Source organism: Leptodactylus fuscus, chromosome 3, assembly GCF_031893055.1.
Source record: "Leptodactylus fuscus isolate aLepFus1 chromosome 3, aLepFus1.hap2, whole genome shotgun sequence".
NCBI lineage: Eukaryota > Metazoa > Chordata > Amphibia > Anura > Leptodactylidae > Leptodactylus > Leptodactylus fuscus.
Genome location: NC_134267.1, coordinates 77,508,606 through 77,532,167, shown reverse-complemented (window position 1 = coordinate 77,532,167; position 23,562 = coordinate 77,508,606). Strand labels below are relative to the sequence as shown.

The 23,562-nt window shown below is 42.7% G+C and overlaps 1 protein-coding gene across 1 annotated transcript in view; it reads left to right on the top strand.

Moving 5' to 3' along the window:
• QPCT (glutaminyl-peptide cyclotransferase) overlaps positions 1-23,562 on the top strand; it is a 65,324-nt gene that overhangs the window by 23,298 nt on the left and 18,464 nt on the right. The window contains exon 6 of the mRNA XM_075267799.1: positions 15,347-15,446. Within this exon, the coding sequence (XP_075123900.1) occupies positions 15,347-15,446 (100 nt within the window). The remainder of the gene's footprint in view (positions 1-15,346; positions 15,447-23,562) is intronic.

Below are 23,562 nucleotides of genomic sequence, written 5' to 3'. Positions count from 1 at the left end.
CGTAAATTTACGGCCTCATGTGCTGGTACCTAAAGACCGGACTATTGCCGAAATACGTCCGGCCTTTAGGTACCTTTCTGGCGGGGGGAGGGGTGCGGGGGGGACAGGGGTTAGGTGTTACTAACACCTAACCCCTTCCTCCATAACGTCCAGTCGGAACTGAGTCCGACTGGAAGTTTTAACCCTTTCGATCGCGCCGTGAAACATCACGGCGCGATCGAAAGGCATCCGCCGACAATTAAATCAGATCGGCACCCCCCGCGGCGAGATCGGAGGGTGCCGATAGCAGTAAAAGGTAGTCTGGGGTCTGGCCAGTGACCCCAGACTGCCCGAAGCCCCCACATACCTGGTGATCCTGCCAGGACCTTCTGATGTCAGGCTGTGCGTCTACACAGCCTGACATCCTGCTACGGAATGCCATGTGGGACACCTGCAGGCTGTGTCTCACATGGCATTCTATATCAGCAAAGTATTGCTGATTGAAGTGTCCTAAATGGACACATGAAAAAGTAAAAAAAAATGTAAAAAAAATAAAATGAAGTGTATGAAAAAAATTAATAAAGTAATAAAGCCCAAAAATCCCTTTTTCTCAATAGAAAATGAATTATATAAAAAAAGAACTCAAAAGTAATAAAAACAATGCATATTTGGTATTGTCGCGTCCGTAACAATCTGTACAATAAAACTGAAATAATATTTAATGTACACGGCGAACGCCGGAAAAAAAAAACGGAAAAAACTCGCCGGAAGTAATGATTTTTCGCCATCTCACCATACAAAATATGCTATAAAAAGTGATCAAAAAGTCATATGCATCCGACAACAGTACCAATAAAAAGCGCAGGTTGTCCCGCAAAAAATAAGCCCTCAACCAACTCTGTCAACCGAAAAATAAAAATGTTACGCCTCTTAGAAGATGCGATGCAAAAAACATTGATTTATGTCCCCAAATGTGTTTTTCCTCTGCAGAACTAGTAACACATAAAAAAATACTATAAATGAGGTATCGCCGTAACCGTACCAACCCGCAGAATAAAGGGAACATGTTACTTATACTGTACGCTGCATGGCGCAAAATTAAAAAAGTAAAACTCAATGCCAGGATTGATTTTTTTTTTTTAAATCCAGCAAAAAAGGGTTAATAAAATGTATTCAATAAGATGTAGACACCCAAAAATGGTGTCATTACGAAATGCATCTCATCCCGCAAAGAATAAGCCCTTATATGGCCGCGTCACCAGAAAAATAAAGAAAATATAGCATCTCACAATGTGAAGACAAAAACCCTCAAAAATCGCCAAATTATTAGAACACAACTGGGTGCGTCATGTAGGGAATATATAAGCTGTGTGAGCGGATATCAGGGGACACCCCAGATTTACAGCTTATGAGGGAACAGACACCAGAAGTGACCCCTAAAGTGACCCCCAGAGTGACTCCCCCAATCATAGGAGCTACGGGGACATAGTAGGGAATTTGGTGTTTGCAATGTCCTCCGCACAGCTTATATATTCCCTCTTCGCCATCCGCTGTGCAGTCACGTCCGGGATACTAATACTCACTACACCCCCTGATAAATTCTTTGAGGGGTGCAGTTTTCAAAATGGGGTCACTCCTGGTACCCCATGGAATCCACTTTTCTGGTACCTTACAGGCTCTACAAACATGACATGGCGTCCAGATACCAAACATCTGAATCTGTGCTCCAAAAGCCGCATAGCGCTCCTTCCCTTCTGCACCCTGCTGTACGTCCAAACTGCAGTTTATGACACATGTATGACACATGTATGACACTGGTGTACCCCCGGATAACGGACATAATGTCATATGTGGGTATAAACTGATACTAGGGCACAGCCGGACACAGAAGGGAAGAAGGGTCATTTGGTTTTTGGAGCACAGACGGTTTGGTTTTTGGATGCCATGACACTTTTGTAGAGCTGAAACGCCAGTAATTTGGAATCCCCTGATAAATTACCTTATTTTGGAAACTACACCCCTGAAGGATTTATCCAGGGGTACAGACAGCATTTTTAACCCCCAAGTGTTGCTATAACTTTATATATATAACTATAACTGTAGTGGATTGTGAGAGGTGAAAATGACCATTTTTCCAGGAATACGTCCTTTCAGTGCGTAATATGTTGTGCCCACCTTGTATCAGAGATGAACGCTCTAAAAGCTGTTGTGCCTGGGATACCCGTTTAACAGTTTTTGGAGTGTCTCTGCTGACATAAGTCGGGCACAACATGTTGCACACTGAAATGGCAAATCTGTAAAATTTTCATTTTTAACTTCTCTATCAGTTGCGATTTCATTTCTGGAAACTAAATAAATGCAACACTCAAGGGTTAAAAATTCTCGCTACACCACTTTATAAATCCCATCAGTGGGGTAGTGTCCAAAATAGGGTGACATGTCTGCGGATTCCACTTTATTGGCAATTCAGGGGCTTTGCAAAAGTGGCATGGTGTGCTCCAAAAACCAATATAGCGCTCCTTTCCTTCTGTCCCCGGCTGTGCCCAAACAGCCATTTCTACCCACATATGGCATTAAGTACGTTATCCGGGGTACACCAGTGTCATACATGTGGGCATACACTGCTATTTGGGTACCCAGCAGGGTGCAGATGTGAAGGAGCAATATGTGCTTTTGGAGTGAAGATTTAGATTCTTCGTTTTTGGACACCACGTCACATTTGCAGAGACCCTAAAATTGCCCCTACAAAATGGGGTCACTTCTTGGTGAATTCCAGTTTACTGGAACCTCCAGGGCTCTGCAAAAACATCATGGCGCCCAGAGGGTCCCTCTAAATCTGTACCCCAAAAGCTAAAACGCACAGTGGTCCTTCCCTTCTGAGCCCTGCTGTGTGCCCAAGCAGCAGTTTACACCCACATATATAATTTTTTGACCCCCGGGATGGCCCACTTAATAGTTTTAGGAGTGCAGGTCTCTGACAACACAAAGTGGGTGCAACGTATTGGGCACCGAAATGGCATATTTTTAAAAATTTCAATTTTCATTTTGTACATTAATTTTTGGGAAGCATTTTAGGCTCAAAATGATAATACCCCTTGATACATTCCTTGACAGGTGTAGTTTCTAAAATGGGGTCACTTTTGAGGGGTTTCCATTGTATTGATACTTTAGGGGCTCTGCAAATGCGACATGGCACCTCAAAACTATTCCAGCAATATATGCCCTCCAAAATCCAAATAGCGCTCTTTCCATTCTGAGCCCCAGCATGTACCCATACAGCAGATTTTGGCCACATATGGGGTATTGCCGTGTTCAGAAGAAATTGTGTAACAAACTGTGGGGGGCTTTTAATTCTTAAACTATTTGCAAAATTAAAACTATGGCGCTAAATGGACGATTTATTGGGAAAAAAAGTAATTTTTCATTTTCACGTCCCAATGTTAATAAAATCTGTGAAACACCTGTGAGGCCAAAATACTCACTCTACCCCTAGACAAATTCTATGAGGGGTGTAGTTTCCAAAATGGGGTCACTTATAGGGGGTTTCCACTGTATTGGTACTTTAGGGGCTCTGCAAATGCGACATGGGACCTGAAAAATATTCCAGCAAAATCTGTCCTCCAAAAGCCAAATAGCGCTCTTTCCATTCTGAGCCCCGCCATGTTCCCATACAGCAGATTATGACCACATATGGGGCATTTCTGTGTTCAGCAGAATTTGTGTAACGAACTTTAGGGAGCTTTTTCTCCTTTATCCTCTTGTGAAAATTAAAAATTTGGGGCTAAATTGACAGTTTGTTGGAAAAAAAGTAATTTTTCATTTTCATGGCCCAATGTTAATAAAATCTGTGAAACAGCTGTAGGGTCAAAATGCTCACTCTACCCTTTAATATGTTCTGTGGGGGGTATAGTTTCCCAAATGGGGTCACTTTTAGGGGGTTTCCACTGTATTGGTACTCTAGGGGCTCTGCTAATGCGACATGGCACCTAAAATTATTCCAGCAAAATCTGCCATCCAAAAGCCAAATAGCGCTCCTTCCATTCTGAGCCCCGCCATGTTCCCATACAGCAGATTATAGCCACATATGGGGTATTGCCGTGTTCAGGAGAAATTGTTTAACAAACTGTGGGGGGCTTTTACTCCTTTATCCCCTTGTGAAAATGAAAACTTTGGAGATAAAGTGACATTTTAGTAATTTTTCATTTACACATCCCAATGTTAGTAAAATCTGTGAAACAACTGTAGGGTCTAAATGCTGACTATACCTCTTGATGAATTCTGTGAGGGGTGTGGATTCTAAAATGGGGTCACTTTTGGGGGGTTTCCATTGTTTTGGTACTCTAGGGTCTCTGCAAATAAGGCATGGCGCTGAAAATTATTCCAGCAAAATCTGCTGTTCAAACACCCAGTGTCGCTCCTTCCCTTCCATGCACTGCCGTGTGCCCAAAAATCAGTTTACACCCACATGTGGGGTATTTCTGTGCACGGGAGAAATTGCACAATAAACTGTCAGATGCATTTTCTCCTTCAACCCTTTGTGAATGTGTTAATTTTGGGTCTAAATGAATGTATTAGTGAAAAAAAATGAAATGTCTAAATTTCACTGCCATATTATTTTTATTCTTATGAAATGCTTAAAGGGTTAACAAACATCCCAAATGCTGTTTTGAATAATTTGAGGGGTGCAGTTTTGAAAATGGGGTAATTTATGGGGGTTTCTATTATACAGGCCTTTATAATTACTTTCAGAACTGAAGTGGTCCCTAAAAAATTGGTTTGGAGAATTTTCTTGTAAATCTGGAAAATTGCTGTTACACTTGTAAGCCTTGTGACGTCCAAAATAAATTAAAAGACAATCAAAATATGATGCCAATATAAAGCAGAGATATGGGAGATAATATTTATTCATGTATTTGGATGGTATGACTATCTGCCTGAAAAGCAGATAATTTCACATTTTGAAAATTGCAATTTTTTTCAAATTTCCATCAAATTTCCTAGTTTTTTTATAAATAAATGCAAAAATATTGATTAGTGTTTACCACTAACATGAAGTATAATGTGTTACAAGAAAACAATCTCAAATTCATTTGTGTAAGTTAAAGCGTCTCAAAGTTATTGCCATTTAAAGTGACACATGTCAGTTTTGAAAAAAGAGGCCTGGTCTTTAACATACTTTTGGGCCTGGTCCTTAACCGGTTAATGGAAAGTTGAGTGGAAGGAAAAAGTGTGGTAGAAAAAGGTACACAAAGCAGCCTGTAATACAAATAAATGAGAGACCAGCCTGTCTCTCAATGGGCTCCTAGATGTCACAGCAACTGATCACATCTACACAAAGAAGGTGGAACCTGTGTGCCTCTACAAAAAAGCAGGCAATGTCAGGAAGGGGTTAATCACTAAACCCATAATCCAAATAAATAAAAAGAAAATAATTATAAATTCTCTACATGTTGCCTACAAAGCATGAAAAATAAATTAGAAAAGCAGTATATTCTTCTCGTGTGGTAGCATCAATGCTTCCCTTTCCCTTCTCCCCCCCCCCCCCAATGGTAGAGAATGTAAGCCAGGAAGTTTAAGAGGAGAGGGTAGAGTTTAGGCTGCACACTTTTGATCTTTATGGTTAGTGCATAGGGCATTTTATTGAACAGACATACCAATACTAGCAGTACCTTAACATAGTGACAACAATTCAACCACAGTACAGCTCCACAAGGGAATTCATCTTTCTCAAATTGCTGAATGACATATATGTGTAGTTATGCTTTAATCCCCCTATTTATTTAAATAGATAAATCTTTTGCTTATTTGGATAGCACTATGGCCTGGTTCGGTATTCCATTCATGAAGTCCACATGGGGATCCCCCGAACAGAATGTCAAACGCATACTTCATTAACTACTTTCCTCTCTGCATAATTCATGTGGACACTGCATGGAAAACACACGGAGCCCATTATAGTCTATGGGGTTTGTGTGCTTTCATAAGCTCACCGCTTGTCCATGCGTTCGGTATTTCGTTCGGGGGTCCCCATGCAGACTCCCCGAATGGAATACCAAAAGCAGATGTGAACCAGGCCTCAGATATTCTGCAGCACTTTACAGATCTTGTCAACATAGCTCCATATAAGGTTCACAATCTAAATACCCTGTTAGTATGTCTTTGTTTTTGTGTGGATTTCCTTTGGGTGCTCCAGTTTTCTCTCGCACACCAGAGAGAGAACAGCAAACTCCTTTCAGCTGTTCTCGGCTGGATTCAAACCCATGACTCCAGTGCTGTGACTATATTTACCTCAATAAATCTACCACCATATATATTCATACAATAGCTTGCCAGAATTTCCCTTTCAGGGATCTGAGAAAGCTGGGTAATTATTTAATCAGGACTGCTGAATACTAAATATACTTTAATAAATTCCCCTGCGTGATCCCAAATCATGCCAAAGCGCAGTGATACATTAGGCTACTACTTTTTTAATTATTCCTACAGATAACAGCCTATACGTATTGACTGATTCTAGCTTCTGTCCAGTACTCCTTCCACTTTGGCTCCAACCTGCTTACAGCAAACCATGTCCAGATCCTGAAGTGGCATGAAGCTTTAGTGGGCCTGCTAAGAGCAGGAATCATAGAGTAACTATCAGCTGTTACCTGTTGGAATAATCCAATACATAGAGGCTAAAAAAAAATTATAATGTAACCAACTAATACAAGGCCCCCAATCCCTTGGGCCCCACACAATTATTTGAGCTACATTATGGCTAAATCCACCACCAAACAACAACTAGAAGCCATTTTTGGATGATGCTCTGGTCTGTCTAGGCTACTATTTCATTAAGTTGATTGAGCTGCTGTCACCTGAACTCAGCATATCAACCCAGCACATTCAGGATCACGAGTCGAACACAGTCTTCTCTTTGAATTGGTACCTCCGTTTTTGTTAATATACAAATGAGCTGTTGCTTCAAATAGGTAAGCAGGCAGTCTATCATTGCTCCAAACAGTTCATTAGGAGATTGACAAAAACAGATATGTCTTGGCAGCGGAGGCATAGATTCACAAGAGGAAAATACTGTTTGATTCAGGTGACCCTAACCTATCTGCAAGGTTGATTTTCTGGGTCCTTGTGACAGACTCTCTTTAGCAGCATTCAATTATATAATTTACCGCAGGAACCCTTGGAACCTAATAATGGCACTGAATCTAATAGGCAAATGGCACGAGTATTTATCAGAGCAACTTGAGGCTCTGGGGAGCATATTATACTGTGTTGGGCTACCGTGGGGAGCATGTTAAACGGGGGGGGGGGATGGTCTGGGAGCATATTATATTGTGTGGAACCACTGTGGAGCATTATACTGGGGGGGCTTCTGGAGAGCATATGACATTGTGTGGGGTGACTGTGGAGCTTTATAGTGGGGGCAGTGTGGGAAGCCTATTATGCTGTAAGATTTATTCTTCTGCACTGTGGTGATCCTATTATACTGTGTGGGGCCACTGTGAAGCATATTCTATTGTGTGGGCATTCTCAGGAGCCTATTGTACTGTGGGGCCACTGTGGAGCATTATACTGTGGTGGGGGCAGGCTCTGGGGAGCATATTATACTATGTGAGGCCAATGTGGGGAGCATATTTTACAGTGGAGGGCCACTTTGGAGCATTATACTGGGGGGATCTGTGGGAAGCATTTTATACTGTGTGGCGCCACTGTGTAGCATGAAGCTGTGTTGGGGTCTGAAATCGTAAATGCAAATCTAAAGTTGGCTGCAGATGGGGGTGGGGGTTAAATCAAAGTTTTTAGATTGAGAAATTTCCCACTTACAATTTAAACACTTTTTTTTTCTAGCTGACACGTCGGAATAGCCTTAAGAAAGGCTATTCAACTCCTACCTTTATCAGTCGCCTCCAGCCCGCCGTTCAGTAGAAATACTGGTTTTTACCGGTATGCAAATGAGTTCTTTAGCAGCACTGGGGGAGTCGCCAATGCTGCCAGAGAACTCTCTCCAGCGATGCCTCCATCTTCAACAGCAACCGCGTCTTCTGCGTGTTCTTCCGGCTGGGGTCACACTCCGGCGCCTGCGCAGTCTGCTCTGCCATCGGGACGTAGGCAAGAGCCGAGTGCACAGGCCGGCTGGTGGCCTTTTTTTTTTTTTTTTTTTTCTTTTTGGAGGCTACTACATGCGCAGTACGCTCCTGTAGTTCTATGGAGAACAGGAGCGTACTGCGCATGTGCGCGTAAGCAGCCTCCAAACAAAATGGCCACCCCCAGTGCGTCTGAGCGCTGGGCCCCGCCCCAAGTGCTGCAAAAGAACTCCTTTGCATACCGGTAAAAAACGGTATATCTACCGAACGGTGGGCCGGAAGCGACTGATAAAGGTAGGAGACTAATAGCCTTTCTTAAGGCTATTCCGACATGTCAGCTAGAAAAAAAAAGTGATAGAAATCCCTTTTAATAGAAACTGTCTGCATTTCTTCTCGAGGTGCTGCCACACAGTGTTCCGAGCATTGCTATAACTGCTTTCGTTGCTGGTGCCACAGATGCTTTTACTAATAAGTAAATGTAAGACCAATTAACTACAGGCTATTTCATATTCAGCTGAGTTTACGTGGTGATTTTCTCTGACAATGTAGAAAAATAAATGTGGTTTTTAAAACTTGTGCAGATTTCAGAAATGCATTCAGTTTTGAAAATTGTTTTTTTGTATGCTTTTTGTTATAAAACTATGGCAGATAAACCCGGCCTCACTGGCTTTACAGTTTTCCTGTGAGGTTGCTTCAATGCGGTGACACACAATATACCGGGATGTGGATATATTCTGCTTTGTGGCTAATATATACATTTTTTTATAGCAATATACGTTAGTATTCAGATATGTCCTTTACTGGGTTTACAAAATTTCAGAAAAACACTAACAAAAGGCTCCAAGAGAAAATAGTATGAAACAAACTCCTGCTCATCTGAGTGCTGACTAAACAATAAATACTCACTGTATGTTATTACCAGCCACATGAATCAACCAAAAAACACAATGCCATCTCAGCAGTCTCACAGTGTCCGGACAGACCCAGGAGCCTCCTCTCGCTTCCAGGGTTTGCCCTGAAGTGCAGGCTCTGAAGCCTTTTATGGCCCTATACAAGACCCACCCTGGACCACACATATGTGAGAAATCTGGGGGAGATATGCCAGTGTGTATATCTGTATATCGTGTGTGTGTGTGTGTATATCTCTGATGTCTGTTAACAGATGCACATCCATTTACATATGTTTTACATTCATTACACAGATGAAAAAACGTGATCTGAAAGGAGCCTATGACTGTGGCTGGAAGACTGCTTGGCAACACCCTTAAAATAAGATTTGCGTAGGCATGAATGCTGGCCAATAGCAGTCACTGGGCCACAATAGATAATTTAATGTTCTTTTTAGTTCTTCAGTTTCCTTGTCACTGAGACTTTAAAGGTTCATTATATGGGCCAGCTGAAAATATAGCAGCGTACATGGTATTAATTTTGTTTTTTTTTAACTTCTTTATCATGACCTACATTGTTAAACCTTGTTACCATAGAGATTAATAAAAGCATCTCTAGCCAACAGCAATTGGTTTGCAGTAGTTGTACGCTACACTTCACAATAATTCATTTACTTTGCAGCTGGAAACAAGTATCTGATCTGAGAAAATAGCTGTAGCTTATCATTTTATTTGATAGTTTAAGGCTAGGTGTGCACAGCGCTTTTTACTGAAGATCTGCATGCAGTTATAATTGCAGTAATATTGATTAAATGTGACTATACATTTCACCTGTATGCTGATGGCCATTAAAGGGATCCTATCACTCAGACACAATTTTTTCTAGGTACCACGTCTGAATAGCCTTAAGAAAAGCTATTAGTCTCTTACCTTTCGTTGTGTTCTCCGTGCCGCCGTTCGCCTATAATCCCGGTTCTTGTCGGTATGCAAATTAGCTCTCTCGCAGCACTGGGGGCGGGCCTCAGCGCTCAGACAGCACTGGGGCATCCCCAGTGCTGCGAGAGAACTCTCTCCAGCGCCGCCTCCATCTTCGTCAGCAGCGTCCTCCTCAGCCTCTTCTTCTGGCGTTGGCTTGTATCTTCTAGGCCTCGGGCCTTGGGCAGAGCAGACTGCGCATGCCCACAGGCCACGAGAAAATGGCCGCTTGCACAGTATTGTAAGCGGCCATTCACCTTTCATGCTAGTGTCTCCCATCTCTTGGTCTGATAATGCCCCTGTTTAACTGTTTAACTTTAAACTTAGCTGACTCTCCACCCCATCTAACTCACTGAAGGCTTAAAGGGGTATTCCCATCTACATAATTATTTTTTAATTTATAGATGATTAAAAGTTAAACATTTTTGCAAATGTAAGTGAATAAAAATTCTGCAGAGTTTTAAAGATTTTCTCTAACTTTCTTAGTGGTGACAGTCCATTATCTTGATCGGTTGCCATAGATACGACCACCAATGCAGAAACTTTCTAAGGTCAGAAAATCAGCCATGATTTCTTTATTGTGGCCGGGATATCTTCTGATACATGTAGTGTCCCTGCCTGATAACCCGGGTACAATAAGAAAATCATAGCTGGGTTCCTGACAAGTCCCAGACCATAGAAAGTTTCTGCATTAGTGGTCGTATCCATTGGCAACCGATCAAGATAACAGACTGTCACCACTAAGAAAGTTAGAGAAAATCTTTAACCGGTTAAGGACCAGGCCCAGAAGTACGTTAAGGACCAGGCCTCTTTTTTCAAAACTGACGTGTCACTTTAAATGGCAATAACTTTGAGACGCTTTAACTTACACAAGTGATTTTGAGATTGTTTTTTCGTAACACATTATACTTCATGTTAGTGGTAAACACTAATCAATATTTTTGTATTTATTTATAAAAAAACTAGCAAATTTGATGGAAATTTGGAAAAAATTGCAATTTTCAAAATGTGAAATTCTCTGCTTTTCAGGCAGATAGTCATACCATCCAAATACATGAATAAATATTATCTGCCATCTCTGCTTTATATTGACATCATCTTTTGATTGTCTTTTAATTTATTTAGGCTGTTACAAGGCTTACAAGTGTAACAGAGATTTTCCAGATTTACAAGAAAATTCCTCAAATTAATTTTTTAGGGAACACTTCAGTTCTGAAAGGAATTATAAAGGCCTATATAATAGAAACCCCCATAAATCACCCCATTTTCAAAACTACACCCCTCAAATTATTCAAAACAGCATTTGGGATGTTTGTTAACTCTTTAAGCATTTCATAAGAATAAAAATAATATGGAGGTCAAATTTAGACATTTCATTTTTTTTCACTAATACATTCATTTAGACCTAAAATTAACACATTCACAAAGGGTTAAAGGAGAAAATGCATCTCACATTTTGTTATGCAATTTCTCCCGTGCACAGAAATACCCCACATGTGGGTGTAAACTGATTTTTGGGCACATGGCAGTGCACGAAAGGGAAGGAGCGACACTGGGTGTTTGAACAGCATATTTTGCTGGAATAATTTTCAGGCACCATGTCGCATTTGCAGAGCCCTTAGCGTACCAAAACAATGGAAACCCCCCAAAAGTGACCCCATTTTAGAATCTACACCCCTCACAGAATTCATCAAGGGGTATAGTGAGTATTTAGACCCTACAGTTGTTTCACAGATTTTACTAACATTGGAATGTGTAAAAGAAAAATTACTAAAATGTCACTTTATCCCCAAAGTTTTCATTTTCACAAGGGGTTAAAGGAGTAAAATCCCCCCAAAGTTTGTTAAACAATTTCTCCTGAACACGGCAATACCCCATATGTGGCCATAATCTGCTGTATGGGAACATGGCGGGGCTCAGAATGGAAGGAGCGCTATTTGGCTTTTGGATGGCAGATTTTGCTGGAATAATTTTTAGGTGCCATGTCGCATTAGCAGAGCCCCTAGAGTACCAATACAGTGGAAACCCCCTAAAAGTGATCCCATTTTGGAATCTACACCCCCCACAGAACATATCAAAGGGTAGAGTGAGCATTTTGACCCTACAGCTGTTTCACAGATTTTATTAACATTGGGACATGAAAATGAAAATTTACTTTTTTTCCAACAAACTGTCAATTTAGCCCCAAATTTTTCATTTTCACAAGAGGATAAAGGAGAAAAAGCTCCCTAAAGTTCGTTACACAATTTCTCCTGAACACAGAAATGCCCCATATGTGGCCATAATCTACTGTATGGGAACATGGCGGGGCTCAGAATGGAAAGAACGCTGTTCGGCTTTTTAAGGGCAGATTTTGCTGGAATATTTTTCAGGTGTCATGTCGCATTTGCTGAGCCCCTAAAGTACCAATAAAGTGGAAACCCCCTAAAAGTGACCCCATTTTGGAAACTACACCCCTCATAGAATTTATCTAGGGGTTTGGTGAGCATTTTGGCCTCACAGCTGATTCACAGATTTTATTAACAATGGGACGTAAAAATAAAAAATTACTTTTTTTTCCAATTAATCGTCCATTTAGCGCCATATTTTTAATTTTGCAAGTAGCTGAAGAATTAAAAGCATCCCAGAGTTTGTTACACAATTTCTTCTTAACACGGCAATACCCCATATGTGGCCATAATCTGCTGTATGGGTACATGGTGGGGCTCAGAATGGAAAGAGCGCTGTTTGGCTTTTAGAAAGCAGATGTGGCTGGAATAGTTCTCAGGTGCCATGTCGCATTAGCTGAGCCCCTAAGGTATCAATAAAATGGAAAACCCCCATTGTGACCCCATTTTAGAAACTACACAGGTGACAGTAAACTGGAATTCACCAAGAAGTGACCCCATTTTGTAGGGACAATTTTAGGGCCTCTGCAAATGTGACGTGGTGTCCAAAAACAAAGAATCTAAATCTGCACTCCAAAAGCACATATCGCTCCTTCACATCTGCGTCCTGCTGGGTACCCAAATAGCAGTGTATGCCCACATGTATGACACTGGTGTACCCCGGATAACGTACTTAATGCCATATGTGGGTAGAAATGGCTGTTTGGGCACAGCCGGGCACAGAAGGGAAGGAGCACTATTTTGGTTTTTGGAGCACAATTTGGTTTTTGGAAGTCATGCCACTTTTGCAAAGCCCCTGAATTGCCAATAAAGTGGAATCTGCAGACATGTCACCCCATTTTGGACACTAGCCCACTCATGGGATTTATCAAGTGGTGTAGCGAGAATTTTTAACCCCTGAGTGTTGCATTTATTTAGTTTCCAGAAATGAAATCACAGCTGATAATGAGAAGTTAAAAATGAAAATTTTCCAGAGATTTGCCATTTTAGTGCCCGATATGTTGTGCCCAACTTATGTCAGCAGAGACACTCCAAAAACTGGTAAGCGGGTATCCCGTGATGTTTGACGGCGCGATCGAAAGGGTTAACACGTCCAGTCGGACTCAGTTCCGACTGGACGTTATGGAGGAAGGGGTTAGGTGTTAGTAACACCTAACCCCTGTCCCCCCCGCACCCCTCCCCCCGCCAGAAAGGTACCTAAAGGCCGGACGTATTTCGGCAATAGTCCGGTCTTTAGGTACCAGCACATGAGGCCGTAAATTTACGTACGGCGGTCCTCATGTGGTTAAAACATTGCAGAATTTTTAATTACTTATATTTGCAAAAATCTTTAACTTTTAATTATCTACAAATATAGATATGATTATGTACATGGGAATACTCCTTTAACTCAATCTCTGCTCATGAACCCAACCACCTGTGAGAAACTTTGTTGTGTGTCTTGCTGAGAATATACCTTCTTCAGACATGGGTTTTTTGGGAAGCGCATAAGTTGATGTTTTCTGGATTGTGTATTACAAAATAAGATGCTGTGTTGGCAGACTTGTGCTGCTTGGATCACACGCTAACCCCTCATCCCTCTAATTTAATGCTTTAATGTTTAGTGGCTCTCTGATCTCAACTTAAGATGCTTTTGTTGACTCATGCACAGAAGCTTTTATACACTAAACTACACTAGCACTACTACTGTAGAAACATGGTAACAAACCACATGTTTCCAGGGTCTTGTCGAGAATTTCACATGAAAAACAATGGTATGCTTTGGTTTTAACGTAACTTTATTCTTTCATTAGTTATTTACAAATTTCTGACCACTTATAAAATGTGTTGAAAGTGCTGCATGTTGTTAGATTGTCAATGCAACACTCTTCTCCCACTCTTGACACACTGATGGGAACCCTGCAGAAGAAATGCTAGCGCAGGCTTCCAGTGTCCATTGTTTCAGGTGGTGCACATCTCGTATCTTCACAGCATAGACAATTGACTTCAGATGACCCCAAAGATAAAAGTCTAAGGGGGTCAGATCAGGAGACCTTGGTAGCCTTTCAACTGGCCCACAACACTGAACGACTAAACTTGCGTTAAAAACAAGCACACCATTGTTTTTCTTGTGAAATTCTCAATAAGTTTGATGTCACATGACTCTTCCCATTGAGAAAACTAAAGTTGGATCTAAAATGGCCAAGTTCAAAATGGCTGCCATGGTCACCACCCATCTTGAAAAGTTTTCCCCCTCCCATATGTTAATGTGCCACAAACAGAAAGTTGAGATCACCAACCATTCCCATTTTATTTAGGTGTATCGATATAAATGACCACCCCTGTTATATTGACTGCCTGTAAAGCACAATCTCGCAGTCTAGTCCCATGATACAACACTCCCAAATAAGGCTGCGTTCGCATGGTGCTTTTTGCTTAAAAACGCATGTGGATTTTTTTTTTTCTTTTCAGAAAACCACATTAAAACATGCTTTGTGATGGTCCTTGGTATTATGTCTTTACATTAAAACGTGCGTTTTTTGAAACCCACAGCAGCGTTTTTAAAAACTGCATATATTCAAAAAATGCATGTAGTTTTTCAGATGTTTGTGCATTGTGTAAACGGCGCAAAAACGCACTGTGTAAACACAGCCTTCATAATGCTGATCTATCACTCTCCCTATTCATCCATCATGCTGCCAGCCTGTATGTTTCAATAAACCTTTCCAACCATTCACAGAAAAATGCCTGTCTGATGAAGGCAGAGGAAAGGGTTTAATAGTTTAAAGAGGAAAACAAACAAACAATGGCAGTCAATAAAGTTTAGAAAAGTGCTGTTTTCATCAGTAATATATCACATTGATGGTGGATGTGGCTAACAACTGATTAGGACCAGTAAGAACATGATTGTAACAGAGACTGTGTTGCTCATTTGGAATTGATTAGAAAAATTCATTTCTGCACATTTTTATCTGTAAAATATTATAGTTTAATGGACACCTGTTTAACTGCTGATATTAAAACTTTTTCTTTTTTTGTATTAACTTTTTTTTTTCTTTAGGATTTACTTATTTTACTTGATTTGATTGGAGCTGCAAACCCGATTTTTCCAAACTACTTCCAAAATACAGTTCGTTGGTTTAACAGGCTTCAATCTATTGGTAAGTGTGGTGCAGCAAACTTTATTATTAATGCATGTCTAACCTTTTATCAAGCTTTGAATTAATCAGTTGTAGACGATGTGATGTTGCTATAAGTATGTTCTGTATGTTCTGTTCTGCTTACTTATTCTGCTTTGTCTGCCTAGCAACAGTGAGGTAGTAATGGAGGAGGAGCTGAGCTTAGGGGGAGGAGTTGTTATACAGGGAGCCATGATAGAAGCATGGAATAAAGTGTTCTGATCTACATGAGTAGCCATCTCATAGTGGACTTATTCCAGAAGACCTGCATCCTCACTACAACACTACAGACTGCGTGTATGTTAGGTACATATTTAGCCGTTTTACCTTTTGAAGGTTCAATCTTTCATTTTTAGCAGCTGCTCTCAAGCGACAGGGAGAACTACTGTATGTTGTCTCCCATATCCTGCACACAGAAAGTGTGGGAACCATAAATAAGGATGGGTCTCCCATTATAAAGCCTTGAAAATCCCTTTAAGATTGGCTTGGAAATTGTGTCTGGCATTGTGGCATGTGTCATGAGAGCTTGTATCCTGCATGAAGTGAATTTTGACTGTTATCGTGAGCAGGAGCTGAGAGAAAAGACAAAAGTAGAAGCATATTGTCCTATATGATGTAGGACATTCTGTTGAGTTTGCGTCTGTAGTTCTACATCGGGTGACAGTCGCTGTCTCAATTAGGAATCTACTGAGTGCATGTGGCAAGGAAATAACATCGGACACAGAGTGTTGATACGAGTTCCTCTCTCAGTAAGAGCTGGAGGCGCACATGTCCTTTATTGAGGAAGACAGGGTTTATATAGTTGACAGAAATAAGGTGTGTGAGGGGCTGGGGGTCATTTGATTGACTGTCTTTGTTGGAATCTTATCTGATCATGTTTTATGACGGTCCAGCTGTTTTTTTTACCACCATTTGTTTGAAATGTCCTCCGGTTTGGGTCCTCTTGAAGTGTCTGTTTATTGTCCATAGTATTGGCTCTATTGAAGTGCTTATCCACTTTTGGCACCAGACACCTCAGGGTCCATTGTTTACAGCTCAAATCAACTGAAGTGGGACCATTGTCTCCCCAGCCAAAAATGGATTACAAGATACCAGCATGGACATATGATTTTAGCTTCAATCTGGGGCAGAAAGGCACATCATAGCTGTATCCAGACATTTGCTGATTTTCTATTTCTGGGCCACCTTCACAGAGATCCCGGGTGCAGGCATCATTTTGTCACGTAATCTCATATTCAGTTTCCAACATAAATATTTATACTTCATTTAGTTTTAAGGATAACAATATTTTTGTGATTCATATATTTAGGGAGCATTGGGGACAGGTGAGTGTGCTTCCCCCCCCCCCTCACTGCTCCCCAGTTTATTTAAACATTGAAAGTGTTAGCCAACATTGCGCTGAATTCAGCGCTTTGTTGGCTTTTCTGGTATGTGCCCCAGTGGTGGATTTATCTGTGCCGTTAGTTTTGGCACCGATATCTCCCCACTGTCAGAAGGGCATTCCTTCTAGCTCACCATCATCACTGGGCTGTAACAAACGCCCCTCCTGACAGTACTCGTCCATAGACATACTGAGGGAATGTTCCTCAGAGCTCAGTGTCATTAAGGGGCTGTGAGGAAAGCCCCCCTCCCCCAGACAGTACCCTAACATAGCCTTGTAAAGTCAGAGGGGGAAATGTACTGTACTGTACTGTCAAATCCTTACCACCCAGTGAAGATGATGAACTATGAAGAACGCCCTTCTGATAGTGGCGAGATATCTGTGTTGAATCTAATGACTCGGGTATCTCCACCACAAGGGCACATACCAGAAAAGCTGAGCTATGAGGAACACCCTTCTGACAGTGGGGAGATACATTGGGGAAAACAAGTATTTAATCAGCCTCCAATTGTGCAAGTTCTCCCATGTAAAAAGATGAGATCTGTAATTGACATCATAGGTAGACCTCAACTATGAGACAAAATGAGAAAACAAATCCAGAGAACCACATTGTCTGATTTAGAAAGAATTTATTTGCAAATTATGGTGGAAAATAAGCATTTGGTCAATAACAAAAGTTCATCTGAATACTTTGTTATATATCTTTTGTTGGCGATACTCAAATGTTTTCTGCAAGTCTTCACAAGGTTGGCACACACAGTTGCTGAAGATCTCCTCTAGAGCAGTGATGTTTTGGGGCTGTCGCTGGGCAACACGGGCTTTCAATTCCCTCTAAAGGTTTTCTATAGGGTTGAGATCTCGAGACTGGCTAGGCCACTCCAGGACCTTGAAATGTTTAATAATTTCTTCTTTCAAATAATTATCTTCAACACTTGTCATTGTGAAACAGCTGTGACAGCTTTGGAGCAGCTGCACAAGTCTGAATTTAAACAAGTGTCCCTGCTTGTTTAAAGGGATCCTATCATTGAGAATTAATTTTTTTTGTCCCTAACACGTCGGAATAGCCTTAACAAAGGCTATTCCTCTCCTACCTTTAGTTGTCTTTTCTGCGCCACCATTCCGTAGAAATACCGGTTTTCGCCATTATGCAAATGAGTTCTCTCACAGCACTTGGGGGCGGGGCGCCAGCACTCAAACAGCACTGGGGGCTTCCCTAATGCTGCCAGAGAACTCTCCAGCGCCTCCTCCATCTTCGTCAGGAGCATCGTCTTCCTGTGTCTTCTTTCGGCAGAGGTGGTGAAACTTGTAGGCCTTGGACAGAGCAGTCTGCGCATGCCCACAGGCCACAAGAAAATGGCCGCTTACTTACTGTGTAAGCGGCCATTTTTCTTGTGACCGCGGGCATGTGCAGTAGGCTCTGCCCGCCGGAAGAAGACACAGGAATACGACGTTCCTGACAAAGATGGAGGCGACGCTGGTGAGTTCTCTGGCAGAATTGGAGACACCCCCAGTGCTGTTTCAGTGTTTGGGCTCGCCCCCAGTGCTGTGAGAGAACTCATTTGAATGCCGGCGAAAAACGGTATTTCTATGGAACGGCGGTGCGGAGAAGACATCTAAAGGTAGAAGATGAATAGCCTTTCTTAAGGCTATTCCGATGTGTTAAATACAAAAAATTCATTCTCAATGATAGGATCCCTTTAACCAAGATCAATCATCAATAAAACACAGTATGTGTTAGGGTTGTATCATTATTCACAACCCTTCTGCTCAACAAACCAAATTTTCATTGTGATTTTATAGTTGATGATGATCCACCAAAAATTTGATGAAAACAAACATTATAACTTCGTCTGATCACCATCTTATTGATGATTTCTAGAGATGAGCGAACAGTAAAATATTCGATATTCGTTTAGAATAGCTTCTCAATATTTGACTATTTGAACGAATATCGAACCCTATTATAGTCTATGGGGAAAAATGCTTCGTTTCAGGGGAACCCAGCATATGACTCAGGAGGGTCACCAAGTCCACTATGATACCTCAGCAAATGATGACAATAACTCTGGAATGTAACTGGGACAGCAGGGCAAGCATGCCTGGGGGCATCTAACAAGCCCAAGTCACAGTTTTACCCCACCATCACAGCCTATCAACTACGCACTTTTCACACTCAAAAAAAACCTATATCAAAGTGGGAAAATACCTGGAAACCTTCTTTCTTCCCCAACTGGATGGACAGAAACCCAAATTTAAGCTAAAGAAACATTGACAAGCACCCCTTTAAATTGCGTTGCCCATGACAACCACAGATGGAATAGGGAATGGGAAATCCAACAGTACCCACCATTAACTGTCATTGTGTGAGAGAGATGTGGTAAGACCTTCCAAAATTCACTTTTCTGGCCCTTAACGTGAGCCCTTCCAAATTAAGTTAGAGGCCCTTAAGCTGAGCTACCAGCAGATATTGAAGCCCTTTAGGTGACTTCAGCCTCTTACCAGCAGAGTTTTAGGCCCTCTAACTTAGTTCAGCCTTGCACCAGCAGAGTGTTAGCCCCTTTAAAATTCTTAGCCCCTAAAACGGTGGTTCCAGAATCATCAATCTCATTGTGTTGGATTGATGCAGTGGATTGGACTGAGGACCCAGATATTGACCTTGATTTTGATTGGGAAATTGATAACATTTTGGCATCAAGTCCTGGGGGTAACTTTTATTTAGAGGATCGCAAAGGTGGAGAATTGGCTGCAACCACAACTACTGGTAATGGACCTCTAATATCGGACTCTACATTACCTCTACAGGGTTCTGATCAGGTGCTAATAGTCCAAACAACATGCTCCAGTACTTTAGATGTAGATCAGAAACCACTTTCCCTTCTGACACTAGATTTAACCAAGCTTCACCATCATCATCCTGCTGAGATGGAGCCACTAAATGAAACCTTGCCTTCAAAGGCATGTTCTGGAGCTGCGACTGAGCCAGATCTAAACACTGAGTCCTTTGGAACTGAACAAAATTCACCAGCAGTGTTTTTGGCCCTTTAGGTGAGTTGAGCCTTGCACCAGCACGTGTCCCGTAACATTAGGTGGGCCCTAAGCTCTGCGCTTTGCACAAAGTTCCACTTCACCACCGACGCATAGACAAGTGCATGCGGCCAGGAACGCTGCATCTCTATTGCAGCACACTGGCTGAATGTAGTTGAGGCTGGGACCGGGTCGCAAACTGTGGCGGCCTGCCTCCCCGTCCAATATTCCTTGCAGGAGTGCTGAAACACCACCCTCCTCCTCCGCCATTCAATCGACCCAACTATGAGCTGGAAACTCTGCAACACTGGCGTGGGGAGACGTCAGCAGGCCGTGCTGAAGCTCATCGGCTTGGGGGACAGACAGCACACTGCCTCTGAGATCAGGGATGCCATCCTGGATGAGATGGCAATTTTTTTTGCCCCGCTGCACCTGAGTGCAGGTTGGCATATGTGATAATGGCCGGAACCTGGGAGCAGATCTGGAACTTGCCAGACTCAAACACGGTCCATACATGGCCTACATTTTCAAATTATTGGTGCAACAGTTTCTAACAACTTACCCCAATTTACACAAGCTACTGGTTAAAATGCGGCGCTTGTGCTCCCACTTTGGCAAGTCTACAGTACCTGGTGCTAGCCTCAATACACTCCAGCAACACCTACATCTGCCAGAAGCACCGTCTGTTGTGTGAGGTCACCACACGCTGAAACCCTAGATACCATATGTTGAGCAGGGTGTGTGAGCAGCAGAGACCTTTGGTGTTCCATCTACAAAACCCAAGGGTTCATCAAAGTCAGCTCCCTCAGTTTCTGCACCATGAGTTTCCAGGCAGGGCAGGCTGTTGTCATGTGCGGTTTGCAGTAAGAGGAAAGTGAGCAATTGGAAGAGGAGTTGGTGGACGGCGAGGCCACCGACCCTAAATGGACAGGGGTGATGTCTATGTGCAAAAGCAGTGTAGATGTGGAGGCAAGCTAAGCAGAAAAAAAGGTGGCCAGAGGCAGCAAGGCCATTTTCCATGTACTAGCCACTCATGCAAAACTCGCCCATGTTGCCAGACTTATGCCAGATCTCTCCGTGTCTTTGAGGAGTCCACCAAGAGGGTCAGCTTTGACGACTCATTACTGATTTTAACAATTCCGCTCCTGTGTGTGATGCAAGAATCCCTCATCACCATCAGGGATAACGCATTGTACACTGAGGAGTCGGGCATAGGAGCAGAACCATTCCAGCAGGATAGTCAGTGCACACTCCTGTCCGTTTCACAGCGTATATTGATGTAGGAAGAGGAGGATGATGAAGTGGCAGATGATTTCATTGTCACACAGGAGGCTAGCGGCACCCCCTGGCCAAACTACCGCCACTAAGGTGCCTAGTGTCACCAGTTACATGACAAATTTAGTGCAGTTTGTACACTTTGCAAGTCTAAACTGAGTAGGGGGTCTGAAAAGCGCAACCTTACCACCTTTTGCGTGCGCTGTCATTTGGAAGGCAAGCCCTGGGCTCAGTGGGAGAGAGCAAACGCAGGACAATCGTCGCCCGGCGTTGCCGACACTGCCTCTTCCACTGTTTAGTGTTGGGGCTGCAGTCCAGACCACCAGCCTGGACACCTACACATCTGTCTCTGACACATTGGGGAGTTCACCCTCATCTGCCCTTTTGGCCTGCACCGTCATGCGCCTCTTCCCCATCTCCCAGACGTTTCATTGCAGGCAGAAGTACAGCGCAACCCACCCACATGCCCAAGCCTTTAACGGCCTCATCTAAAAACTGCTGGCCCTGGAGATGTTAGCATTTTATGCTTCTGGATACCCTGGTCTTCCGTCACCAGATGGCAGCTGGGGTACCTCCCTATGCTGGGCCTAGCAGTTACTACTTCTCTTGGTGTGCTGTCCCCGCCTTGCGCTTGCACATGTCCCATAACATCAGTCGGGCCCAGAGTTCCGCGCTTTGCTGCAAGCGCCTGTGGTCAGGGATGCTGCTTATCTTTTTAATGACCGGCCGGGTGAATGTAGTGGAGTCTGGGCCCGGGGTGCAAACTGGGGTGGGCTATCTCCTTTCCCAGCCCAAAATTCATGGCAGGGGTTCTCTGAAAGCCTACTCCTGCGCTGCAGCTTCGACCCCCAACTACGAGCTGGGAACGCTGTACCACTGGCGTGGGGAGATGTCAGCAGGCCGTGCTGAAGCTCATCAGCTTGGGGGACAGACAGCACACTGCCTCCGAGGTCAGGGATGCCATCCAGGATGATATGGCAATATGGTTTTCCCCGCTGCACCTGGGCCCAGGCATGTTTTTGTATGTGATAATGGCCGGAACCTGGTAGCAGATCTGGAGCTTGCCAGACTCAAACACGGTCCACACATGGCCCACGTTTTCAACTTGTTGGTGCAAAGGTTCTTTGAAACCTACACCATTGTGCCTGATATACTGGTCAAATTGCGGCCATTTTTGTAAGTGAAAAGTAGCCTCTGCTAGGCTGAAAACATTCAGAGCACACTCCTGGCCTCTTCGCATCGTTGGCTGGCGGAGGGGGATGAAGTGGCATTTCTTGTCACTGTCCCACACGAGGCTTGAGGGTGAAGTTCAGTGCATCCCATTGCTTCAGCACGGATGGTGTGAAGGGGAGTGGAAAATGGAGGAAATGGAGAGTGACCCTTACAGTTGGAGACAGCGAAGTCATGCCAAGTAACACACTGGCACACATGGCTGACTTCATGTTGGGTTGCTTTTCAAGAGACAAAGGCATTGTTCACATCATGGAGAGAAAACAATACTGGATTGAACAAAAAATTGGATTGAGGTGATATAGCGTGACTGAATTGCTGTGTATCACACTTAGCTTTGGGGGGTACAGCATTAAAAACAGGTTTGACCATACATGGCCTGACTGAACGGCTGTCTCCCGCTTAGCTTCGGGGGGTAGACCCTTAAAAATTGGATTGAGCTGATATAGCCTGATTGAATTTCTGTGTCTCCCACTTAGCTTTGGGGGGTACAGCATTAAAAACTGGATTCAGCGTACATAGCCTGACTGAATTTCTATGTCTCCCAGGTAGGTTTTGGGGTTACACACCGTGAAAAACTGGATTGAGCATACATAGCCTGACGGAATTTCTGTGTGCACCACCTAGGTTTTGGGGTACACACCCTGGATATCTGGATTGAGCGTACATAGCCTTACTGAATTTCTGTCTTTCTCACCTAGGTTTTGGGGGTACACACCATGAAAAATTGGATTGAGCGTACATAGCCTGACTGAATTTTACACATTCAGTCTCGCTGGTCTTACAACATCTGGCCACTTCATTTTGAACAAAAGACATGTAGCAAAAAAATAACACCGAAAATGTGTCAGAATCATGTCAGCTGCCCTTAGGCCTTTACAGATTTAATCTAAGGAGATCTGTACAGAAAGTGTTGATGGCACCCCGTGAGTTTAACATTTCATTCCCATTTGTCATGACAAACCTACTTTTAATATGCACTGTATATTTTAATTAATGACGTGTGGTAATACTATATTTAATATGTCAAATATGAAAGAAGGGTATAAAATGTTAGCTAAACAATTATGTTACTCTATTTCCACAGATGGCTGTTTTTGACATAACTACCTTGTTTTTGTCAAATCACAGTACAAAAATAGAAATTTGATATGACGCTTCCTTGAGGATCATATTTTCAGCTAGTTT